The following is a 22,023-nucleotide window of genomic DNA, read 5'->3' on the forward strand; positions in this document are numbered from 1 at the left end:
TGTATTAAATGTTTATAAATTTTATAAATTATAATTGCAATTATTATTAAAATTAATTCATTAAAATTGCAATTGATGTGTACCAATTCTGTCTTAAAGAGTAAAATATAAGAGTTCTTTAGCTGAAGACAAGCAGTGTATACTTTTGACTTTCTGCTTTTCATTTTTATTTTACTGTATGGCACAAAGCCTAAAGTGAGGAGGCATTTTTCAGGAGAAATGTTGCTTACTAATGCAATTATCAATTTAAACTGTGGGGTTTCAAAAGAACTGGAAAAAGGAGGAACAGCTAGAGATACTACTGGCCTGCCTTTCTTTGATTTACGATGTGCTACAGGGTTACTTGGCTTTCTTCTATTTAATATGAAATAACTCGAGGAAAATTATGCAGAACTTTGGAGTTTGCTATTGTTAGGCAGTTGATATGTCACTGGAATTGTGCCTGGAAGTAGCTGTGGAATGAATATGAGCAAAGAAAGCAAATTGTAGTGCCAAAATACCCTTGGTCACTATGTTGCCTGATCTAAAAATGGATTAAAATGTCCTGTGTGTTTTTTAAAATGTCTTTTTTAGAATTAAGAAATGTATATTTCAAAAGAGAGAGAAATTTAATTCTAAAAGTGCAATGAAAGATGTACTTTGTTAAGCTAATTCTAACCATGTTTTCACTTTGGAGCAAAATCAAAACTAGTAATACTTTCCTTTTTTTTTTTTTTTTTGCATCAATGTGTGTTTGTCTGTGTTCGTGTCTGTCAATATAGTTTTGTGATTTTAGTCTCAATTACTTGGATTATTAAGTTTATTTTTTTTAAAAAGTACAGGAGGAAATATCATTGAGGGATGAATGTATGAGTTCAATGTGCATATAGGCTGGCCTTTGCTTGATCCTTTGAGAATGTAGGGATAATGTCTGGCTGATGTTTTTCAAACAGCAGGTAACCAAGGGTGAACTCCAATAGGGGGTCCATGTTTCTGTAGTCTTATAGTTATTCACACAGATGGGGGACATCTTGTGAACTCTCACTGGGGTCAAGTTAAACTGCAAATCATGTGCTGAAATTTCTGAAGTCTTGAGTATGAAAACTCTCTGGTTGAGAACCAAAGTTCTAACTTTGCTTAGTTGGTTAAGCATCCAAATTTACGCAAAAGAAAAACATACGCTCAGAGAATTTATATTATGGAAGCATTTTTATAATATAGGTAGTGACCATTCAAAGTTACAATGGCAATGAAAAAAGTGACATGACCATTTTTCACATTTATGACCTTTACACCCTCCACATGATCATGTGATCAAATTTCAGTTGCTTGGCAACTGGTTCATACTTATAACTATTGCTGTGTCCCAAGGTAATGTGATCACCTTTTGCGACCTTCTGACAAAGTCAAGGGGGATGCCAAATTCACTTTAACAAATGGGTTAACAACTACAGGGATTCACTTAACGACTGTGGCAAGAAAGGTCATAAAACGGGGCAAAACTCACTTAACATATGTCTCAACAACATAAATTTTGGGCTCATTTGTGGCCGCAAGTCAAGGACTACCTGTATTGCTGTTGTAAGTCATCTTGTAATTTCATTCATTGAACAAGTGACCATTAAGTATACCAGTAATTGCCCTAAAATTCCAAAAAGCACTAACATTAGCACATTTCAGTGTTGTCTCAACAGACGTTCTTGAGGACAAATATAAAATATTTCCTCAGAAACTTAAGATTGTGCTGTTGTGGAGAAGGATCCCTTGAATCCATAGTTCAGCAGTCCCCAAGTTTTTCCCTCATCAGGGACCATTTTCTGGAAATGACAGTTTTTCCCCACAGACCAGATGGGGATGAGAGGGGGTGGTTTTACGTGCGACCTAGTTCCCATGCATGCACAGCTGCAGCTTCATTTGCTTCCAGGGCCCGGGTCCTAAGAAGTTGGGTACCCCTGCCATAGTTCACGCCCTGTTATGTTTTGCCTTCTACTTTATAATGCTCTACTTGGCAAAATTTGTGGACTATTCTGATTTATTTTATGTGAAATTACTTTTTATGAGACCAATTCTATTTTGCATTCTTGAACGTGGATACATTTTCTTATAATCTTTTTAAAAATAGAAATTCCCTGATTACTTCAATGACTTTCTTATGTTCTTATGTTATACTGCTTTAATTTATTTGTTTAAACTGTTTAATTATTTTATTAAATCAGTGTATCGATTAGTGACTCTAATAAAAAGTACTACATACTTCCACCTGGAGGCCAGCCAGGAGACAGCAGGTTGATTGGAATTCTAAAGATTATAAACTGGGCCAGGGTGATATTCCCTCAAGCAGGTTCTTGATAAGTATTAAGAGAGTTAGAGAGAAATATATATCTATTCACATTTTATGTGCATACCAGAAACTCCAAAAGTAGTAGCAGATATGCCTCCGGAGCTGACCAGTAGTTGTAAAACACTTCTTCTTGCTGGGGGCTGTAGATTTACTCTGAGATTCAAGGTTTTTTTGAAGGTTTTTGCCACATCTTAATACTTTTTTAAGAGACAAGGAATATAAATACATTCGGAGATGGCTTCATGGCATACTTTATCAGTGGCATATCTTATCAGAGACTTGGTCATAACTTCAAATAGTGGATACTGTGCCAGAGGTATTTTTATAGTTCTGATTGGGGAATATCTCATCACATCTCCAATAAACAATAGTGTGTAATTTGAGTGGGAACTCAAATAAGTGACCATCTGATAAAAATAAGATATTACTTCCAGCAGGCAACACCTGAATATAATCTGATAACATCTGATCAATAAGAGGCCCTTTGCTAGAAGTCCTTTTATGGGAAACAAACATTATAGGAAACACTGCTTCTAATGTGTACCCATTGCTTCTCAGCCTTCAGCAGGGGTTCATGTGTTCTGTTTAGTTTTTAAAAGCACAAACATAGATGAGAGGCTCACAGGAAAGAATGATAATCATACAATCTGTAAAGTTTGCTGAGTGATTTTTTACAGGCATGTGTAGAAGAATTTGCACACATAGCTCAGCTGGTGAAGAAACCTTTCCCACAGTTATTTATTACATTTACAAAAAGAAAAAAGGATCCACACCTATATCTCCCCAACAGTCTTCCATGGTACAGATAGCAATAGCACTTAGAGTTATATACCGCTTCACAGTGCTTTACAGCCCTCTCTAAGTGCTTTACAGAGTCAGCATATTGCTCCCAACAGTCTAGGTCCTCATTTTAATGACTTCAGAAGGATGGAAGGCTGAGTCAACCTTGAGCCAGTGCGATTTGAACTACCGAACTGCTGGCAATTGGCAGTCAGCAGAATTAATCTGTAATACTTGATTCTAACCACGGTGTCACCACATCCTAATATGTTGAGAATGGAATAATTTATTCCAGTTTATTCCAAATAAATTGAAATGGGAATTATGAAATGGAAATTTGGAGTGCCAATTTTGGTTTTTCTTCTTTTCTGCAAGAAGAAAATGAACTAATAATACACTTTATTATGGGCTGTAAGAATAAGGAACACTAGTTTACTTTATTGGAATTATCTGTAGTAATTATGATTAGGTAAATTAGGTAAGCATATTTAAGACTTTAAACAGGATTAGAAGTCCTAAATTTACTTGCCTGAGAATAAGAAGCTAGTTTCCTATCCCCCCCCCCATCTTCTTATGTGTGAATTACCTCTTCAATAAACCTTTATTTATGGAGACTAACTGTCCACTTCTGATTCTCCAATCCTCAATTAGATGATAATCCTTCACGGATAGAGAAGGTATCCATTGCAGGCACCCACATTTTTCATATTGAACCCCTTTTTTAAAAAAAATGTGAAGTAACATCTTGCCTGCCTCCATTTCAGCTTTGAATTTTCATTATTTGCAACTCTGTTACCTATTTCCTCTATGGAACTTGTATTTCCATCCAAATCTTGACACCTGGATTTTTTTTTAAAATGTAGATCTTCTGTTACAAAGGATGATAAAGATTATTAGTGCATGAAGTAAATCCATGTACAGGGCTATTTTTCCACAAAAAATGGAATATCCATTTTTATATTAATATTTCTGTTGAAAAAATGTGAAGCCAATTGCTTTGCTCAAATATTTGGATTATTCCTGGTTGATTGCTGTGTTTCACAATTATTATTATTTTTTGGGGGTGGGGGTGGGGGGGTTGCTTTCAAGTTAGATTTGACTCCTGACAATTGCCTGAAGAAGTTCCTGAAGATTTCTTGTCAAGGTTTTTCAGAAGCGGTTTGCCATAGTCTCCTACTTAGAAGTGAGAGTAACTGGCCCAAGATCACCCAATTTTGATGTACCAAACTCAGTTTCCTGGTTTCTAGCCTGATGTCTTATCCACTACACTAAATTTGTTCTATTAAATAGTAAAAATTATTGACATTAAAATTCATTTATTCAGGGATTTCTCATCTAGTGCTTTTTTTGGGAGGATGCTTTGACTTGTCAATTCAAATATCATTAAGCATATGTTCTCTGGCTGCTAATCTAATGAGAATAAATGTTTTATTTTCAGGTGTTACTCATAATATAGCATTGCTACGTGAGGTAATAAAGCATCCACGGTTTATCCAGGGAGACATCAGCACGAAGTTTCTTCCTGAGGTGTATACCGAAGGCTTCAAAGGTGAAGGAAAACACTCTCTTAGAAATAAATATGTGAAACAGCTTTCCTTCCTTCCTTCCTTCCTTCCTTCCTTCCTTCCTTCCTTCCTTCCTTCCTTCCTTCCTTCCTTCCTTCCTTCCTTCCTCCCTCCCTCCCTCCCTCCCTCCCTCCCTCCCTCCCTCTCTCTCTCTCTCTCTCTTTTCTTCCTTCCTTCTTTCAACTCAAAAGAATTTCTAATTTTATAAATTTTTCTTTCCTAAATTCTAATTTTTGAGTTTTAATCTGGTTAAATTAGTTTTGTTAACATTCAGGGAGATTCAAATAGATATTAAGGGTCTAATTACTTGACAATAAAGTAAAACACATTTGAGAAAGGCCTGATTTTTGCATAACAAAGCCTGGGTGTTTTTTTAGTCAATAAGGAAGTACCAAGAGGCAGGAAGAAAATTCTCATTTTACTCATTTTAACAAACAATTTAAGTGTCACACTACTGCTTGAAATGGACTCATGCTATGTTCTATGAGTTCAAAAACTTGATTCTGAAAAATAAAATTTGCATCATTGATTTTCCAAATAATACAGGCTTTTATGTCTAGTGAGCATTTAGTGTGATTCCATTTAATTCTTCCATTAACTATGGCAATAAAGGAATATGAAAAACCATACAGTACTTACATTCAGTTTTGAGCATGTGAGATCCAGTTTCCCATTTACACAAACTGAGTTGTCAATTTAAGAAATAATTTTATAATCCTTTGCTTTTTTTAACAAGTTAAGAACTTTGAAGACAACTATTCCTTTTATCCTTGAAATACAATTCCTGCTAATGGTAGTTAAGCTGATAAGCTTGGATAATACAAAATGCACATGTGTTAGGGGGAGAAATAAGATTTTTGCAATTCAAGGTTCAATGAAATAAATGTTTTTTAACAATGTATTTTAATTCTATGAAATATCTTGACAGCTTTCCTATTAACCTCTGCTGGCAATTTTTAATTAAATTTTTTACTTGGAGTGAAATACTTGACACATATTCAGGCTAATTTTCCAGTAAACATGTTCCTTTTTATCAGTACAAAACACTTACATAGAAAAAGGGAGAGAATAGAATTATTTACTTGTTAACCATCTAAGAATGATAGACAGTTTTTTCTAGCTATAGAATTTCTTACCTATAAGCAATAAAATTCCATGTACTTGAAGCAAATGAAGATGTTATCTTTCTTCTTTTCTTTTCTGAAATGTCCAACTAGTCCAAAATATTGCACTAGTATTGATAAGGAGATTTTTTTTTGTAAGCCAGCTTATTTTGGAATAAATATGCGGAAAAGGCCTTCATCCAGCAGTGGATAAACTATGGCTAAAATGATGATGATGATGATCAGTATATTTACTGATATTTCAAAATATGCTGGCTTAAAAAATTATCTTCACTGATCAAGGCTGTTGAGTTCAGCTTTGTTAAATCAGGCTTTTCTCCATCCTCAATACTCGAAATCTTAAGGCAAAACAAACCCAAAGGTAGAGGACATAGGCATGCAGACTTTTGAGTTCTGCTTCCAGATTCCATCAAATATACTGTCACCCCTGCCAGTTATCATAGCCATTTAGAGATAGTGAGTTATTGGAAAGCCTTCTCAGTTGCACAATGTCCTGCGCTTCCATCGGCCATTCTGGTTGAAAGGGTCTGCTCCTGTCATTCTGGAGAGGTGGAAAACTCTGGGCATATCCTTCCTTGCTGTTGTTTTTATAGAGACATTCAAACAAAATTTATCTTCCTGATTAATAGGTATCCTGTCCGTTCAGACACCGTTTATCTTCAATGGCTGTTTAAAGATGGATGGATTGTAGTCACAGCACAGGTAGCTAGATTCTCCATAGCAGCACTAAAGGTTCGTCGGAACCTGATGAATAATCCATTGTAGTTATTTTACACAATTAATGTACCAAGTCTTTTGGTATTATCACGTTGTTGCATTTTAGTGTCTAACGATAATGACTGTAGGCCTTCACAATTTAAGGACTAATATTATATTATAGCATAGGCTGTGTTGTTTATGTGCAACTGACAGACAAGATGCTAAGTTAGGGTTTTAACATAGATTTTATTTATTATTGGTTATTTTATTTTATAATTTTTAACTAGATACCCATTGAGTATTTTTACTTGTACTGGTCTTTGACTGTAATAAACATTTGACATGACATGACAGCTTCTATGGAAACAAAAATTATACATATAAGATTCATTATATGTATATAGAAATTGGATTCAACAATGCCATAACATTGAATGAAAACATTTTGCCATTTTTTATTCAGTATTGCTTAGTATCATATGTAATAAATAGTACATAAAATAGCTTACAATTAAATTTACATCAGCTGAAGTTTTTTATAGGAGTCTTCTATGTGGTGCTGATCACAAAAACTTGTTGCATTTAGAATATTTAATAAGTTTCAAAACAGGATTGATTAAACAATCAGTTATCTTCACTGGCAAAAGCATAAGTGGATTAAAAATGTATTCTTTTTAGGGAATCAGAGAACCAGGTAAAAATTCATGTTTTTTTTTAAATCTCATTCTTGAAATAATAGTAAAGAGAATATAAGAATATTCATGATTCCAACATTTTCCAATATTCTCTTTTTAATCTATTTGCAGCAATGTATTAATTCATTTATTTAAATTAATCCATATAGAGACATAGCTCAACTGTAATTTGATTTAAATATATTTTATGATAGGCTAACAATGTAACTTTGAAAATTATGTGCTATTTTCATTAATATTGTCAAAGAAACATTACTAGATTTTATATTAGTCCATGAAGATTCAGAAGTAATAATTACAAAGGATCAGAAAAAACTACAACATAAAATCACGATTCTCTTCCACTCATGATTTAAAAAAAAGAATGGCAACCAATATTTTTCATTACTGCTTGGCATAATAACAGAAGTTAAAATGCCTGTTTTGCCAAAAAGGCTGCTTTTGTTTTAATCTCTTTATTTCAGTTGCTTATTTTTTGTATAGGGAAACATTTTTTCTTCACTTCTCTATAATTATAAAAAAACCTCTAATCAGATGAACTATACAACACAAACATGAAGGATGCCAAATTTGAAAATTATTTTGAATTTTTTCAATTAGTTCATTTTATTAGAAACTGAAATTTTCAGTAGGTACACAGTTAATCCCTCAACAACCAAGGACTTCCTGTAATTTTTTTAAAAATCACTTAGATTTCTTTTTTCATGTTCTCTTTTTAAAAATCTTTTAATAGAAAAATCTATTTCTCAACTGCTATCTTTTTCAACTTTTTTTGAGTTGTAGAATAAATAGAACATAGTCCAGTCAAAACAAAGCATTTGAACCATTTAGGCTACTTGCATGTGAGGAAACACACAAGAATTCTGTTTTCTTATTGTTGTATGGGATAAATATTGATTAACAAATTAATATTAACATGTTGAAGATAAAAATCAAACTCCTGAAATCTTTTGAAATTTTTCATAATTGTTATAAAAGTGGCACAATGGCTCAGTGGTTAAAGACGCTGAGCTTATCAGCTCGAAAACTGACACGTTCGAGAATCAAGTATTGCTCAACGAATTGAACTCCCCATTACTTGCTCCAACTCATGCCTACTTAGCAGTTCAAAAACACACAAATGCAAGTAGATAAATAGCTACCACTTCGGTGAAAGGTACCAGCATTCCGTGCTCCTCGCCATATAGTCATGCTAGTCACATGACCATGGAAAATATCTTCAGACAGCGCTGTCTCCATTGGCTAAGAAACAGAGTTGATCACTGCACCCTAGAGTCCAATATGACTCGACAGGAGAAACCTTTACCTTTATCTTACCTTGCTCTGCTATATGACTAATAGATGTTCTGATTTGTAATATTTGTAAAATGCCCTGGTTTGTAATAAGCATTGTCAGAATGTGTCAAAACTAATCATAATTTTAAAAATTTCAACAAAATATTTAACATTACTTGAAAGCTACCAAGAAGATAGATAAACTATTTGTACCAGAGCTGATAGGCAACTCTCTACAGGGAAGCGAAGGGGGAAGTAAATGAGTCTTCTCATCATCTCATTTGCCCAAATATATTGTGACACAGGTGCCATTGTTTTGACATTACAATGGCCAGCCATTGACACCTAGGTTGGATATATTACTATTATAGGAAATGAAGATCTGAATGGGACTAGTATGATCAAATGGTAGCATAAAAGCAACATCATATTCCCTTGTCATTCTTAGTATCTATGGATAGTGAGATGGGCAGCATATAAATTTAATAAAATAAAATAATAAAATAATTCCTCTATAATGAATATGGATATAGGTTACTGGGATTAATTTATAAAACTCTCATGTATTAGTTGAGCAATACCTTTTGAAAAATGTCTTTTCACAGAGATTATGCTGCACAACAGAGTCTTGGATTTTATTTATGACTTGGAACATATATGCACATCAGGTCAAAGCCCATGAGTGACAAAGCATGTATGCATAATCAAGATAACTTTTTGTATGTTCCTCCTCCCCCTCCCTCCCTCCTCACCATTAACCCATACAGAGAAAAACAGGAAGCCCATTTAATCATAGATCAAAAGGATGGGCTGGTAGTATTAAAATAAATAAAAATTACGTTCAAGAAAATTTTGGCTTAAAAGAAAGTAATTAAAAAATTATTAAGACTAAGATTGTAAAAATATAAGAAATGAATAGATGCCACTAAATAAAACCAGTAAAAACCAGCTGCAAAGAATTTAAACACCTGACAAACCAGCAGGAATACAAGACGAATAGAAAAAAAAAGTTTTATACAGAATAGTGGGAATAAACCATATCCAGCTGACCAGGCTTGACAGATTAGTTACCACATGCCTTATTTTATATACACCTGCATAGAACTTAATTGTGGCACATTGTTTCAGGATTAATATCAGAAATATCACTCTGAGTCAGGAAATAAAAATAGAAACACATACTGCTAAAAGCAAAATCAAAAAACAAAGAAATAAATAAAATGAAACCAACAGAATAGAGCCCTTGGCCTCTCTGGTTAATTACTCTTACTGTTAGGAAGTTATTCCCACTCTTCCTCCTCTCTACTTATAAATTTATTAGTTCATGATCTCTACTTTGGAAGGAAAAGACATTTGTGTTGGCTTTATTTCTATGTGATAGTCTTCCATATGCCTTAACCCATACCCTAACCCTAACTTCTCAGTTACCTGTCCTCAATTTAAACATACTCAGTTCCTTTATTTGAGTGCCCATTTTTGAACCTGTTTTAATTTCTTTGAATTCTTCTTGAACCTAATCCTAACTCTTTAAATTGTGGTGCTCGCTTTCATTTCTGCTTTTAATTTCCCCATCTCTTTTAGTTCATTGATATCTGCTCTCGTCTCGTTATGGTTTTTCATCGTTGTTTCTTGCAGCTTCATCATTGATTCCTGTAAAGTCAGCAAAATTGATTTGAAGTTGGCATTCGAGATGTTTGCTTGTTTCTCCACTGGTAATGTTTCTTCTATGGTTTTTTTTTTTTTAAACAAATTTTTATTGATTTTAAAAACAAACAAAACATAAGACATCAAAGTATAAAACCTCCTTTCTCAAAAATTACTTATAAGTTTTAACAAGGCAAATAAAGCATTATTTTTTAAAGCATAGTTCCACATTATCACATTTCCATTTAAACACATATATATCTTTTCCAAATTTCTCATTGTTTCTCCCTTCACTTTTATTCAATTATATTTCTTTCTATCAAGGTTTTATTAATTCTCCATCAAGCATAAACACACAAAATACAGAACATAAAACAAAACATAAAAAGATAAAACCTTCTTAATTGTTATTTATACATGTCTTTTCCAAATTTCTGTCCCTTTAGTTTTATTCCTCCAAGGTTTTATTAATTCACAATCAAAACATAGCTAACCAAAGCACAAAACATAAAACTTCTTTTGAAAAATGGCTTAGCCCCGGGTTACATCTTTTTTTACAGACCTAAATCAAGTTCATGCTCACCTTATATACCATTCATATCTTATTAACCATTCTATATTTTCTATATAACTTCTCCCTTCTTTTCCCTCTCTTAATTATATTTTGTTTATTTCATCTTATTTCAAAATCATTATGTTTGTATCTTTTGTCCGTTCTTTTCCAATCATCTATTTATCTCTTCTCTTTAGCAAAGAATTTCCCCTGTAATCACTTTTAAGGTGTGACGCCTTTCCCTAAAGTAACACTTAAAATAATACATAATTTCTATCCTGATTTTGCTTAGTACATTCTACATGTTGCATTTTGGAAAAAAAAAGAATAATAAACTTATAATATAGTTAAGTATATAATTTCCATTCTAATTCTAGTTCTATTTAATAGTATAACTAAGCATTAATCATTTTACACATTCTCTTTAATATTTTATTAAATATTTAAATCTATCATTATAAAACATTTTAATATTTTAATATTTTGTTAAATCTTATAGTATTCCAATAGACTATTTCAAATGCAAATACTACAATACTATCTTATGTACTCTTGCAGAATCTTTCTTAAATTATACACTATTCTTTATCCTTTATCTATAAAAAAGATATCTTGTTTCAGACCGTGGCTTTCCCCCCCTTTTTCCCTCCCTTTCTTCTCCAGTCTGATCCTTTTGCTCCCCCCTCTTCTAACCTCCACCTTTTTAGCTTCCCCTCTCTGTTGTATTCCTCTTTTCAATTGCTTTCTAACATTGTACCTTTTTTTCACCTTATTTTTCTTTTTCTTGGTTGTTTTATTGAATCTTAAATTCTCATTTTTCCTTCCTCTCTTCCTATTTTCTTTCTTAATCAAACTTTTTTGTCCATTAAAAATGGCTTCCTTTTCTTCTTCTTCTTCTCCTTCTTCGTCAAGTATTTGCTGGTACGTAGAAACCGCCATTTCTAAAAAGTGGAAGACAGCTCCCAATGAATTCTTGCCATTTTGTTCTCTTAATTTTTCATATTCCATTTTTAGTTGATCCACAGATGGTGCCATTGTAAATTTTTAAGAACAACCCAGATATTTTTAGTCTTAAAGTAATTTGCAAATGTCAAAGTTATCAAACAATCCAAACAGCCAGAGATTATTTCCTCTTCTTCTCTTTGCAGCTTTTCCTCCTGGGGCAAAATCCCAAATATGTTTTAAAGCCGTATTGCAATTAATTGTTGGTCTTATAATCTTCAAAGCGTCTCCTCCACTCAATTTTTAAAGATTTCTTTTTTAGTCCTCTCCTTCCCACTTATAACAAAGAGCTTGTTTTTACCTCAAAGCAGCAGGTTTTTCTGTGCTCATTTGCTTTCTCCGTAAGGAAGGGGGGTGAACTTTCCTTCAGCACTTTCGCCGCTGTAGCAAACTTCTTTTGGAAACGAATGTATCAATCCAAAAGTCAGGTTTCCAGGGTGTTTTAAAAGTAACTGAATGTCCCGGTTCAGCCAAGAAAACTTCTCCTTCTAAAAAACTTCCTCCTGCACAGTCTTATCCGGTTGAAGATTTCTTTATGGCTGCCATTTCTGACAGCCGCTCCACCGCCTCAGGAAAAAGGAGTCTAGCCGGCTGGGGAAGGGGGGTGCGATATCCCCAGATTCCTGCCCGGATCTCCTCTGCCTTCCGCTGCCTCTTCGGGGCAGCGACAACCCCCAAATCCAGTTGGATCGGGGGTACCTCAGCGGCGAGCGCAGCAGGGACCCGCAGAGAAGCGGATTCCTGCCGCCGCCGAAGCCTTGCAACCGGAAGTGTTTCTTCTATGGTTTTTTGTACCATGGGCGAAGCTGTTGCCGACGTAGTTGTTAACATCGGGGTGACCTTTCTTCCAGTTTTCAGAGCTGTAGTAGTGGAAGTCATTTCTTTTAAGATTTGTTTCTGTTGTTGTAGTATATTAATTATATTATCCCAAATTAACATTCAGTGATAGAATCTCTGTATTAGGATTGACCAGTATCTAATTACTTAATCAATCTATTTGCTGGATAGCTGTGCTCTTAACTGGTTACTGGAGTATAAGTATTTATATATAAAAATATTATCACTGTATTATTTTAAATCCAAATTCTAAATCACATATATAATTTTGTAAGGTCTATGCTCAGCCTCTATACATAACTTCATGTAATAATATATATATATATATAAATATTATATCCAAATCCAACAATATTTAAATATTATAAATAAATATGTGTATTTATCTAACCTTATTTTAAATATTCTTAAACACAAACAGTATTACATTCATTCCGAAGTGGATTAATTGTGATCACACAATAAATTATAATATTAATACATAAAATCCTATACTTATTAATTAAATAATACTTAATGTTCTTTCTATTTTCCCTATATATCTAATCAAAGTATAACTATCACTATTATTAATAAATCAATTAAATCAATTAATTCAATTATTTAACAATCGGTTACAACAATCAGCTTTCCTTTCCCCAGTATGCATATTTATAATCATTATAAAGAGAGAGTAAAGAAGGAGAGATAGTTCATCATAGCGCCAGATGATGAGGGAAAAAGAAGAAAAAAAATTGAGCAAATGTATACAGTAAAAAGGGAGTAAAAAAAGGGGAAAAAGGAATTTTGAAGTAAGTTTTTAGCTTTCCGTCTCTAAGTTTGAGAGCTTTCACTCCAAACGCACAGGAAGTGGGGAGGTAAAAAATGCTGAGTAGTGACTGCAATTACACGGTATCTCCACACATTCGGAAGCTTCCACTTTTACTTTTTGTCTTAGCGTTACTAAGTTCCATTTTCCTGATTTTCTTCAGATGGAACCACCTCCTCAATTAGATCAGTATGCTCCCTAAAGGGCTGTTAAGTGGTTTATATCAGTTATATTGTTACGATGGCTTCAGGGTTTCTAAATATCGCCTGTGGCGCCACACTGTCTCTGTTCCATCAGCTCCGATCTTCTTCCCGTCTCCGCTTTAATGAAGTCTTTCAGAATAAAAATCAAATGAGATAGTCCAAATCCTCCACAACTTCCAGGCACCTTCCAGCCGCTAGTCTCCCAAACTCGTAAACTTCCCTTTTTACTTGTTATTGTCCTCTCTCTCTCTTCTGTCTGCCAAGCCCTTTCACTTTCACTTGCCTCACATCCGCTTTTTGGCCGCTTTCTTTTAGGGCTCCGGACAGACACTTGTAACAGCCTTATAAAAGTCTATGGCATTCCAATCCTCCTCTCCGCCGCTAATTTTCTCTGCCACACTCTTCCCCAATGACCTCACAAACTGTCACTCACTAGCTTCTTTACATTGGTGGCAGTCCGGACTTCGGAGCCGCCATTGATAGGAGGCTGTTTCTTGCTCGTTGGGCTCTGGAAGGCTCCTCTTTGCTGCAGGGGGGTTGCCTTCCCCACACTGCAACCCGAGTCTCCCCCACGCCGGCATGAATCTCTCCGGGACTCGTGCACCCTCAAAGGATCACGCCAACCGCAAAAAGAGATTCAGTTAAACCACAGATGGGCTTCTGCACCTCTGTTCGTCCTTGCCTTGCCACCGGAAGTAGAGGACAAAGTTGGATTATTACAGCAGGCCTTGGAGAAAAATGAAGCAACAATAAAAGAGGTAGAGAAAAGGACTGAATGAACTTCAAGGAAATTAGAAAGGGTAGATGAAGAATTAAAGAATGTGAGTAAAGAAATGGAGGACTCACTGGTCTACCTAGAGATGGACAAGGCTGCTACATACTTGAGATTCCAAAATGTAGTGGAATCCAAAGAAGAAGGCCTGGAACAACTAATGGTGGGAATACTGGCTGGACTATTGGAAAAGGATAAAGATGACATCTTAAGGGATTTTGATGAAGTTTACAGGATTAGCACTAATTATGCGAGACGCCACAAATGCCCAAGAGAAGTCCATATACGATTTGCGAGAAGGAGTGTCCGGGATATCATATATAGCAGTGGTCCCCAACCTTTTTTGTACCAGGGACCGGTTTCAAGCAGAAAATTTTTGCAAGGACGGGGGGAGAGAGAGAAGGAGGGGGGCTTTTCCTGTCGCCGCAGCTATTCCGAAACGCCCGTTTCACCCCCACCCCACCCCGCCCGCCCACTTCAATCCACAGTGTCCCGTTCTGCCTGCCTGCCTGCCTGCCTTAGTTTCTGGTTGTTTGGGAGCAGCTTCGGCTGAGAATAATAACTATTCGCTCTTTTACTCAGCTGAAGCTGTTCCGATTCAACCATTAACGAAGGCAGGCAGGCAGGCAGAACGGAGCACTGGGTTGAATCCCGCGCGGGCGGGCGGGCGGGCGGGCGCGCGGGCGGGCGGGCGGACGGGGTGGGGGTGGGGGAGAAATGGGCGCTTCGGCGACAGGAAAAGCCCCCGCTTCTTTGAAGCAGTTTCTTCCTGTGCTGGTGGAGGAGCGAGAGAGAGACTGAGAGAGCTGACCCAGAGAGAAGGACAGGCTTCGGTTGCTTCCTCCCTCCCCTTCTTTCATTTGTGTCCTTGATCCCTGATCCCAGCAGCATTCACCGAAGGTGAAGAAAGCCGCCATTTTTTTAAAAAAAATTCTTTGCGGCCCGGTAGAGAGTGCTCCACGGCCCGGTACCGGTCCGCGGCCCGGTGGTTGGGGACCCCTGATATATAGGATGTCAAGAGATGAAACAATCACGTTTAAAGGTAAAGAAGTCTTGATTCTCAAACAAATACCAAGAAGAGTAAGAGAACAAAGACGAGACTACAAGTTCTTAGCAGCTTACCTAAATCAGAAAAGAATCGTATTTAAATGGCTAATCCCAGAGGGGTGTTAGTTTTTTGGAACGAAAGGAAAATTAAAATAGACTCCATGGAAAAGGCCCAGGAATTTTATGAGTGATTGGTAGGTCCGGAAGACCAGAGCAGTAAGGAGGAACTGGAAACAAACTCCCAGGAAGATCAAGGCTATCATAAGAACAGAGATGGAACTTTAGGAAATCAAGGAAATACTCATCTACATCAGGAGAGAGAAGAAAGTAGGACACATCTTCAGGCACAAGGAGAGACCGGAGCCATTACAAGACAAAGAGCGAAACAGAATTAATTAAACAGAAGAAGAAAAGAAACTACTATCAATTAATATAAATGGTTTAAACTCGACGATAAAAAGGAAAAGGATAATAGCTAAACTAATCAAACAAAATGCTGATATAATATGCCTAAAAGAAACTCATATAAAGAAAACAGATGAAAACTACCTAGAATGTCCGAAATTAGGGAAGCTATTTACCGCACCAGCAGACATGGGGAAAAAGAAAGAGATTGCAGTATATGTTAAAGAGGATTTGAAAGCAGATTTAATATGGTCGGATTCTGAGGGAAGAACTCTGGTTTTGCAGATCTGGATTAATGTCATCCCAATTCTCTTAGTGGTAATCTACGCCCCGAACGGAGATCAAAAAGAGTTTTTAAAGCATCTTTATGGAAAAATAGTAGGATTGGAAAAAAGAAATATTTGTATCATAGGAGACTTTAATTCTATTGCTGATTATCAAAAAGACCACAGTAATGGGGGGAAGAACAAAGGGGGGAAAAGAGAGCTTCCCAAGATATGTATAGAAATGATGAAGGAGTTAAATTTGATTGATATATGGAGAAGATCACATCCTGAGAAAAAACAATTTACATTCTATTCAAATCCTCATCAAATATGGACACGAATTGATATGGCATGGATAAATGGGGAAATAGCAAATGAGATAAAAGGGATTGAAATTTTACCTAATGAATGGGCAGATCACAATCCAATTCAGATAATATGGAAGGGTAGGGAAAAACCCAAGAAAAGATGGACGTTAAATACTCAGTTAATAAGAGAAAAAGAACACACCAACAAACTCAAGGAGGAATTAAATTATTTCTTAAAGGAAAATGATAATGGAGCAACTACGAAACAAAACATTTGGGATACAGTGAAGGCAGTAATAAGAGGTATAACAATCTCTTATAACGCCAAGAGGAATAAGGAAAAATACGCCCAGCAAAACAAATTACAACAAAAAATTAAGGAATTAGAAACTCAATTACAGAGTACCCCAAAGGATTCAAAATTGCAAAATCAGATAATAATAATTAAACATAAACTGAATTTAATTGAACAAGAGAGAATGATTATAAATTTGAATACAACTAGACAAACTTATTTTGAGCATGCTAATAAGCCAGGGAGATGGCTATCATATAGACTAAAAAAAAGGAAAGAAAAGAGATTGATATACCAGCTAATAGATGGAAAGGGGGGTATACAACAGGAGATAGAACAGAAAAAAGAAATTGCCCATAAATATTTTGAAGAGTTATATAAAAAGGAAGAAGTTAACGAAGATAGAATAAGAAACTATTTAGATGAAGTGAAGGATAAAGCAATTGGGGAAGAAATGGAAAAATTATTAAACAAAGACATTACTTGGTTTGAATTGAAATCAGCAATAGAGAACCAGAAAAACAATAAATCCCCGGGACCAGATGGGATTCCAGGGGAGCTGTACAAGGCAATAGCAGAACAAATAGGACCTCTTATGGTGGAAGTTTTTAAGGACGTCTTATTGGCAGCCAGGATGCCAGACTCATGGAGGGGGGCATTGATTTCGCTGATCCCGAAGGAGGATTCGGATCCCCGATATATACATAATTATAGGCTGATTTCACTGTTAAATACTGATTACAAAATATTCACTTCTATTATAGCAAGTAGACTAAAAAGAATGTTAAATGAGCATATATATGAAGATCAAAATGGATTTCTCCTGACCAGACAAATCAGGAACAACTTAAGAATAGTACCAGATGTCTTAGAATTTTATGAAGCTCACCCCGAAAAACAAATTGCACTTATGTTTTTAGATGCAGAGAAGGCTTTCGATAATTTAAATTGGCAATTTTTAATCAAAAAAAATTATAATATGAATTTAGGCACCAAATTTGAAAATATTATAACAACCATTTATGATACACAACAGGCGAATATAATAAATGGGGAATATACCCGCCCAATAAAAATGGAAAAAAGGAGTCAGACAGGGCTGCCCACTCTCACTCCTGCTCTTCATATTATCATTAGAAGCATTACTAATGTGAATTAGACAGAACCCAGACATAAAAGGATTAAAGGTTAAGAAAGAAGAATATAAGTTGCAAGCGTTTGCGGATGATATGATTTTTTTAAATTGAGGAACCAATAGAAAGAGGACAAAAAATGATGAATGAATTAGAACAATTTGGAGCAGTAGCAGGACTTAAAATTAATAGGAAGAAAACAAAATTAATGACTAAAAGTTTAACAGAAAAACAGAAAGGCAATGCAGGATATGAAGAGTAGGGGAGGGCTGGCACTTCCAAATTGGGAGTTGTATTATAGTGCAGCCTCTTTAGTATGGTTGAAGGAATGGGTGAATTTAACCAATAAGAGAATATTATTCTTAGAAGGCCATGACTTGCAAAGGGGATGGCATGCTTTTTTATGGGATGTAGAAAAAACTAGCCAGAAACATTTTCACAGACACCTAATCAGAGACTCATTATTAACTAATTGGAAGAAAATACGGAAAAAATACTATTTAAAAATACCAATTTGGATTTCAACAATGGAGGCGATAATTCACCCAAATAATCTGGATATCACTAAAATGATTAAATATAAAGATCTATTGGATACACAAGGAAATTTGAAATTGTGGCAAGAACTTCAAGAGTGGGGACTAAAAAAATTGATCAGTGGGCATATCTTCAAATTCAAAGTAGATATAAACAGGACAAGAAAGAATTTGGAATTAACAATAAACTCCAGCAATTAGATAAAATTTTATTAGGATCAGGCAAAAAAAATATAACAAAATTTTATAATTATTTATTAGAAGTAGAATTAGAAGAAGAAATTGTAAAAGGGAACATGATAGCCTGGAGTAGGAATATAGGACGTAGCATCACCATAACAGAATGGGAAAAGGTCTGGGGTAGAAATAATAAAATTACAAAATCGGTAGCATACAAAGAAAATGCCTATAAAATGTTTTATAGATGGCACCTTCCTCCTTCGAGATTAGCGAAGATGCACCCCAATATGAGTCCGAATTGCTGGAAATGCAAAAAGAAAGAGGGAACTTTTTTCCATATGTGGTGGTCCTGTACAGAAACTCAAAAATATTGGCAGAAAATTAGAAATTGGCTGGAAGAAATGACAAGAGAACAGATCGAATTCAAACCAGAGTCCTTTCTGTTAGGGATCTTTGATAAACAAATATCAAAAAAAGTGAAATATATAATAATACACATTTTGACAGCGGCCAGATTGGCTTTTGCACAATGTTGGAAGCAGCCTCATGTTCCATCAGAAGAGATGATCATTCAAAAAATTTCAAGTTGTGCAGAAATGGACAAATTAACTTTGGCATTAAAAAATAAAGACACTTCAATATACTACAACAGCTGGAACTGCTGGTACAAATGGATAGACCAAAGATAGACTTCACACTAAAAGGCAAAAGAGGATAGGATAAATCCATAGTAGTGATACACAGATACATGTAAGGATTAGGTGTGTGTATATGGCATAAAATAAGGATAAAAAAGAGGTCTTACAAACTGTTGATGAGAATGTTTTTAATTGTTTTCTATTTTTTTCTTTCTATTTTCTTCTCCCTTTCTTCTTTTTGTCTCTTTCATTTATGTATGTGTTGTTGGTTTGTTTTAATTGTAAAATCAATAAAATTTATTTAAAAAAATAAATAAATTGTGGTGCTCAGAGAATATTTTAAGTGGGATCTGATCAAAGCAGAAAAGAATGGAATATTTTTTCCCAGTGACTTGGAAATTAAATTACTTGATGTAGCCTAAAATTGTATGTACCTTCTATTGCTAACCTCTGTTCCATTTTCAATCAACTGCTGTTCTAAGATCTATTTCTGGTTCTATTTTCATATGATAAATCCCCCATTTTATAAATAATTTGATCTTTTCTTCCCCGAGTGAAGAACCGTATATGACTCCATTAAATTTTATTTTGTTATTTTCAGCTGATATTCCAGCCTATGAAATTTGTTTTATTTCTTAAGATACTAACTGTCCCATCTAGTTTTTTGGTTTTAACCTTTATAGGGGAAAACATTGAGAGATTTTTGTATACTAGGTGGTATATATGTTACTGGCAAGATGTGTGAAAAGCTGCCGTTGTATAAAATGCCTAGGAAATCTATAGAATGTATGACATTTTTAGGCAAAGTATGAAATGTCTGTGTTATTTTCATGTGCTATATACTTTCCCTATGCATTATATATAATATAGTTATTATATATAATGCCTAGGCATTATGCAGAATGACAAGAACTATTTAGGCATGAGAAGAGCGTCATGAAAAGGGTCAGGATTACCCTAACTGTAACCTTTTATTTAAAAGATATATATGAAAATGAAAGAAAAAATGCAAAATAAAGTACAAAACTTTCTTAATGGAAAAAACAAGAGAAAAAGACCAGTATTAACCCACTTGTTGCAACAAGGAAGGTTAGAATGGCATTTTAGTGGGAGTATTTTATACTTTGCTGGTTTGCCTTTTGGCATTGCATAGAATACCGAGGAAATGTGTGAAATATTAACTCTTCCATACTTTGATGCCCCAGTTTTGGCATTCTATAAAATATCTAATTTCACACATTGATGGTAACATATACATACTGAAAAATAATTTCACAAGTAATAAAAAAATTGTATGAAGAACAATCTTCTGGCAAGAAGTTATGATAAACGTTGTGACGTGCTTTAAAATTTCCTATGTGCCCATCGACCACAAACACATAGTAATCCCTGTTCTAACTAAAATGAATTATAGAACATAAATAAGGTGGTGATACATATAATACATTTGAAATTTGGTTTTGAAATCTAGGGCACAGATTGGAAGACTCTGAAAAAATAGAGCTACTAGTAATAGCAGTGTCGCTGTATATGGCTGAACAACTTAGATCACAGAGATTTCTGGGAGCTCCAAGGTAAGTTTGATTCTAGAACATTTTGTTAGTTAATGGTGTCATAGAGAGCTGTTGAGAACTGACAAAATTATTATTTGTTCCCTTTAAACATTTTGGATATGAATCTAGGTTCTTTTGCATATTACATATTAAAGGTCATCTGGACAATAAGTCATCATTGATTGTAGATGAATCTAAAGCTTCAGATTGCCTCAGATTTTTGGGCAGAACTCTTTAGAAATTCAGGAGAGGGAGAAAATTAATAAATTTCTTATTAACTAATTATTTAATATCATTTGAAATAAAATGAATTTATTTTTATTCTGTTTGCTATCTGATTTTTGGATTGTGACCAGGTGAATCACAGTATACTAAGTATAAAAGAAAGGAAGGAAGGAAGTAAAAGAAAGAAAGAAAAAGAAAAGGAAGGGAGGGTGGAAATGAAGGAAGGAAGAAAGAAAAAGGAAGGGGAAGGAAGGAAGAAAAAGAAAGAGAAAGAAAGAGAGAGAGAGAGAGAGAGAGGAAGGAAGGAAGGAAAGAAAGAAAGAAATGAAGGAAGGAAGGAAGGAAGAAAGAAAGAAAGAAAGAGATGCTGTGCAGCTCAGGTAGCAATCTTCTGTTCCAAACAACATGCTGAAATTCAGAAATGTGGAAGCTGTGATATTGTATGTATGTATGTATGTATGTAAGTAAGTATGACATTTATGACATTTGTTGCCTATCTCGTATCAAATGAGCATAAAAATTTTAAAGCATTAAAATAACAATCGTAGAACACAATGGATAAAATCATTAATAAATACAGACCATTAACACCAGATGGGAAAGGAGGGAGCCGGACATACACGGTGTAGGTATGGAGGTGGGATTAAGTTTTAGTTAGTCAACCACCTCCAGTATGAAACTGGAGTTTCAGTTTTGGGAGAAATACTGATTTTTATATAAATTGCCAAAGCAGTACAGGTTAGGTTACTAATTTTAAATTTTATAAATAAAAGCATTCAGTCATCTGACACTTTCCTATAAATAGAAATATCTTCTCCATTGCTTTCATGCATATATTTAGGAATATACATTCAATATACTGTATTTAAATTACAATTATGTGATAGAAATCTGCATGAAATTAATAGTTTATACTCAATATGTTGCTTGAACGTTCTGTCTCTTGGTTCAGTACTATCACTGTAAACCTATTTTTATAGCTTAGGCATATGTATGCTAGTTATGGCTGGACGTTTCATTTTTGGGTGCTTTAAATCATATTTGATCATTAAAATTGTTTTCATTGAGCTACTTTTTATACAGAGGGTAGCCTTTTTAAGTAGACATCTGCTCACACAATGGGAAGTTCCCTTCTGTTCTTCTTCTCTACATCCTCTGTG

The 22,023-nt window shown here is 34.7% G+C and overlaps 1 protein-coding gene across 4 annotated transcripts in view; it reads left to right on the forward strand.

Annotated features, from left to right (window-relative positions):
- The window catches only part of PCCA (propionyl-CoA carboxylase subunit alpha), a 232,525-nt gene that overhangs the window by 113,134 nt on the left and 97,368 nt on the right, over positions 1-22,023 (forward strand). For all 4 annotated transcript variants that reach the window (XM_087967316.1, XM_087967315.1, XM_087967314.1 and 1 more), the window contains 2 exons: positions 4,539-4,649; positions 20,557-20,659. In XM_087967316.1, coding sequence (XP_087823442.1) covers positions 4,539-4,649; positions 20,557-20,659 — 214 coding nt within the window. The remainder of the gene's footprint in view (positions 1-4,538; positions 4,650-20,556; positions 20,660-22,023) is intronic.

This window comes from Notechis scutatus, chromosome 5, assembly GCF_049901735.1.
Source record: "Notechis scutatus isolate UNSWTSFEM ecotype Mainland chromosome 5, rNotScu1.2, whole genome shotgun sequence".
NCBI lineage: Eukaryota > Metazoa > Chordata > Lepidosauria > Squamata > Elapidae > Notechis > Notechis scutatus.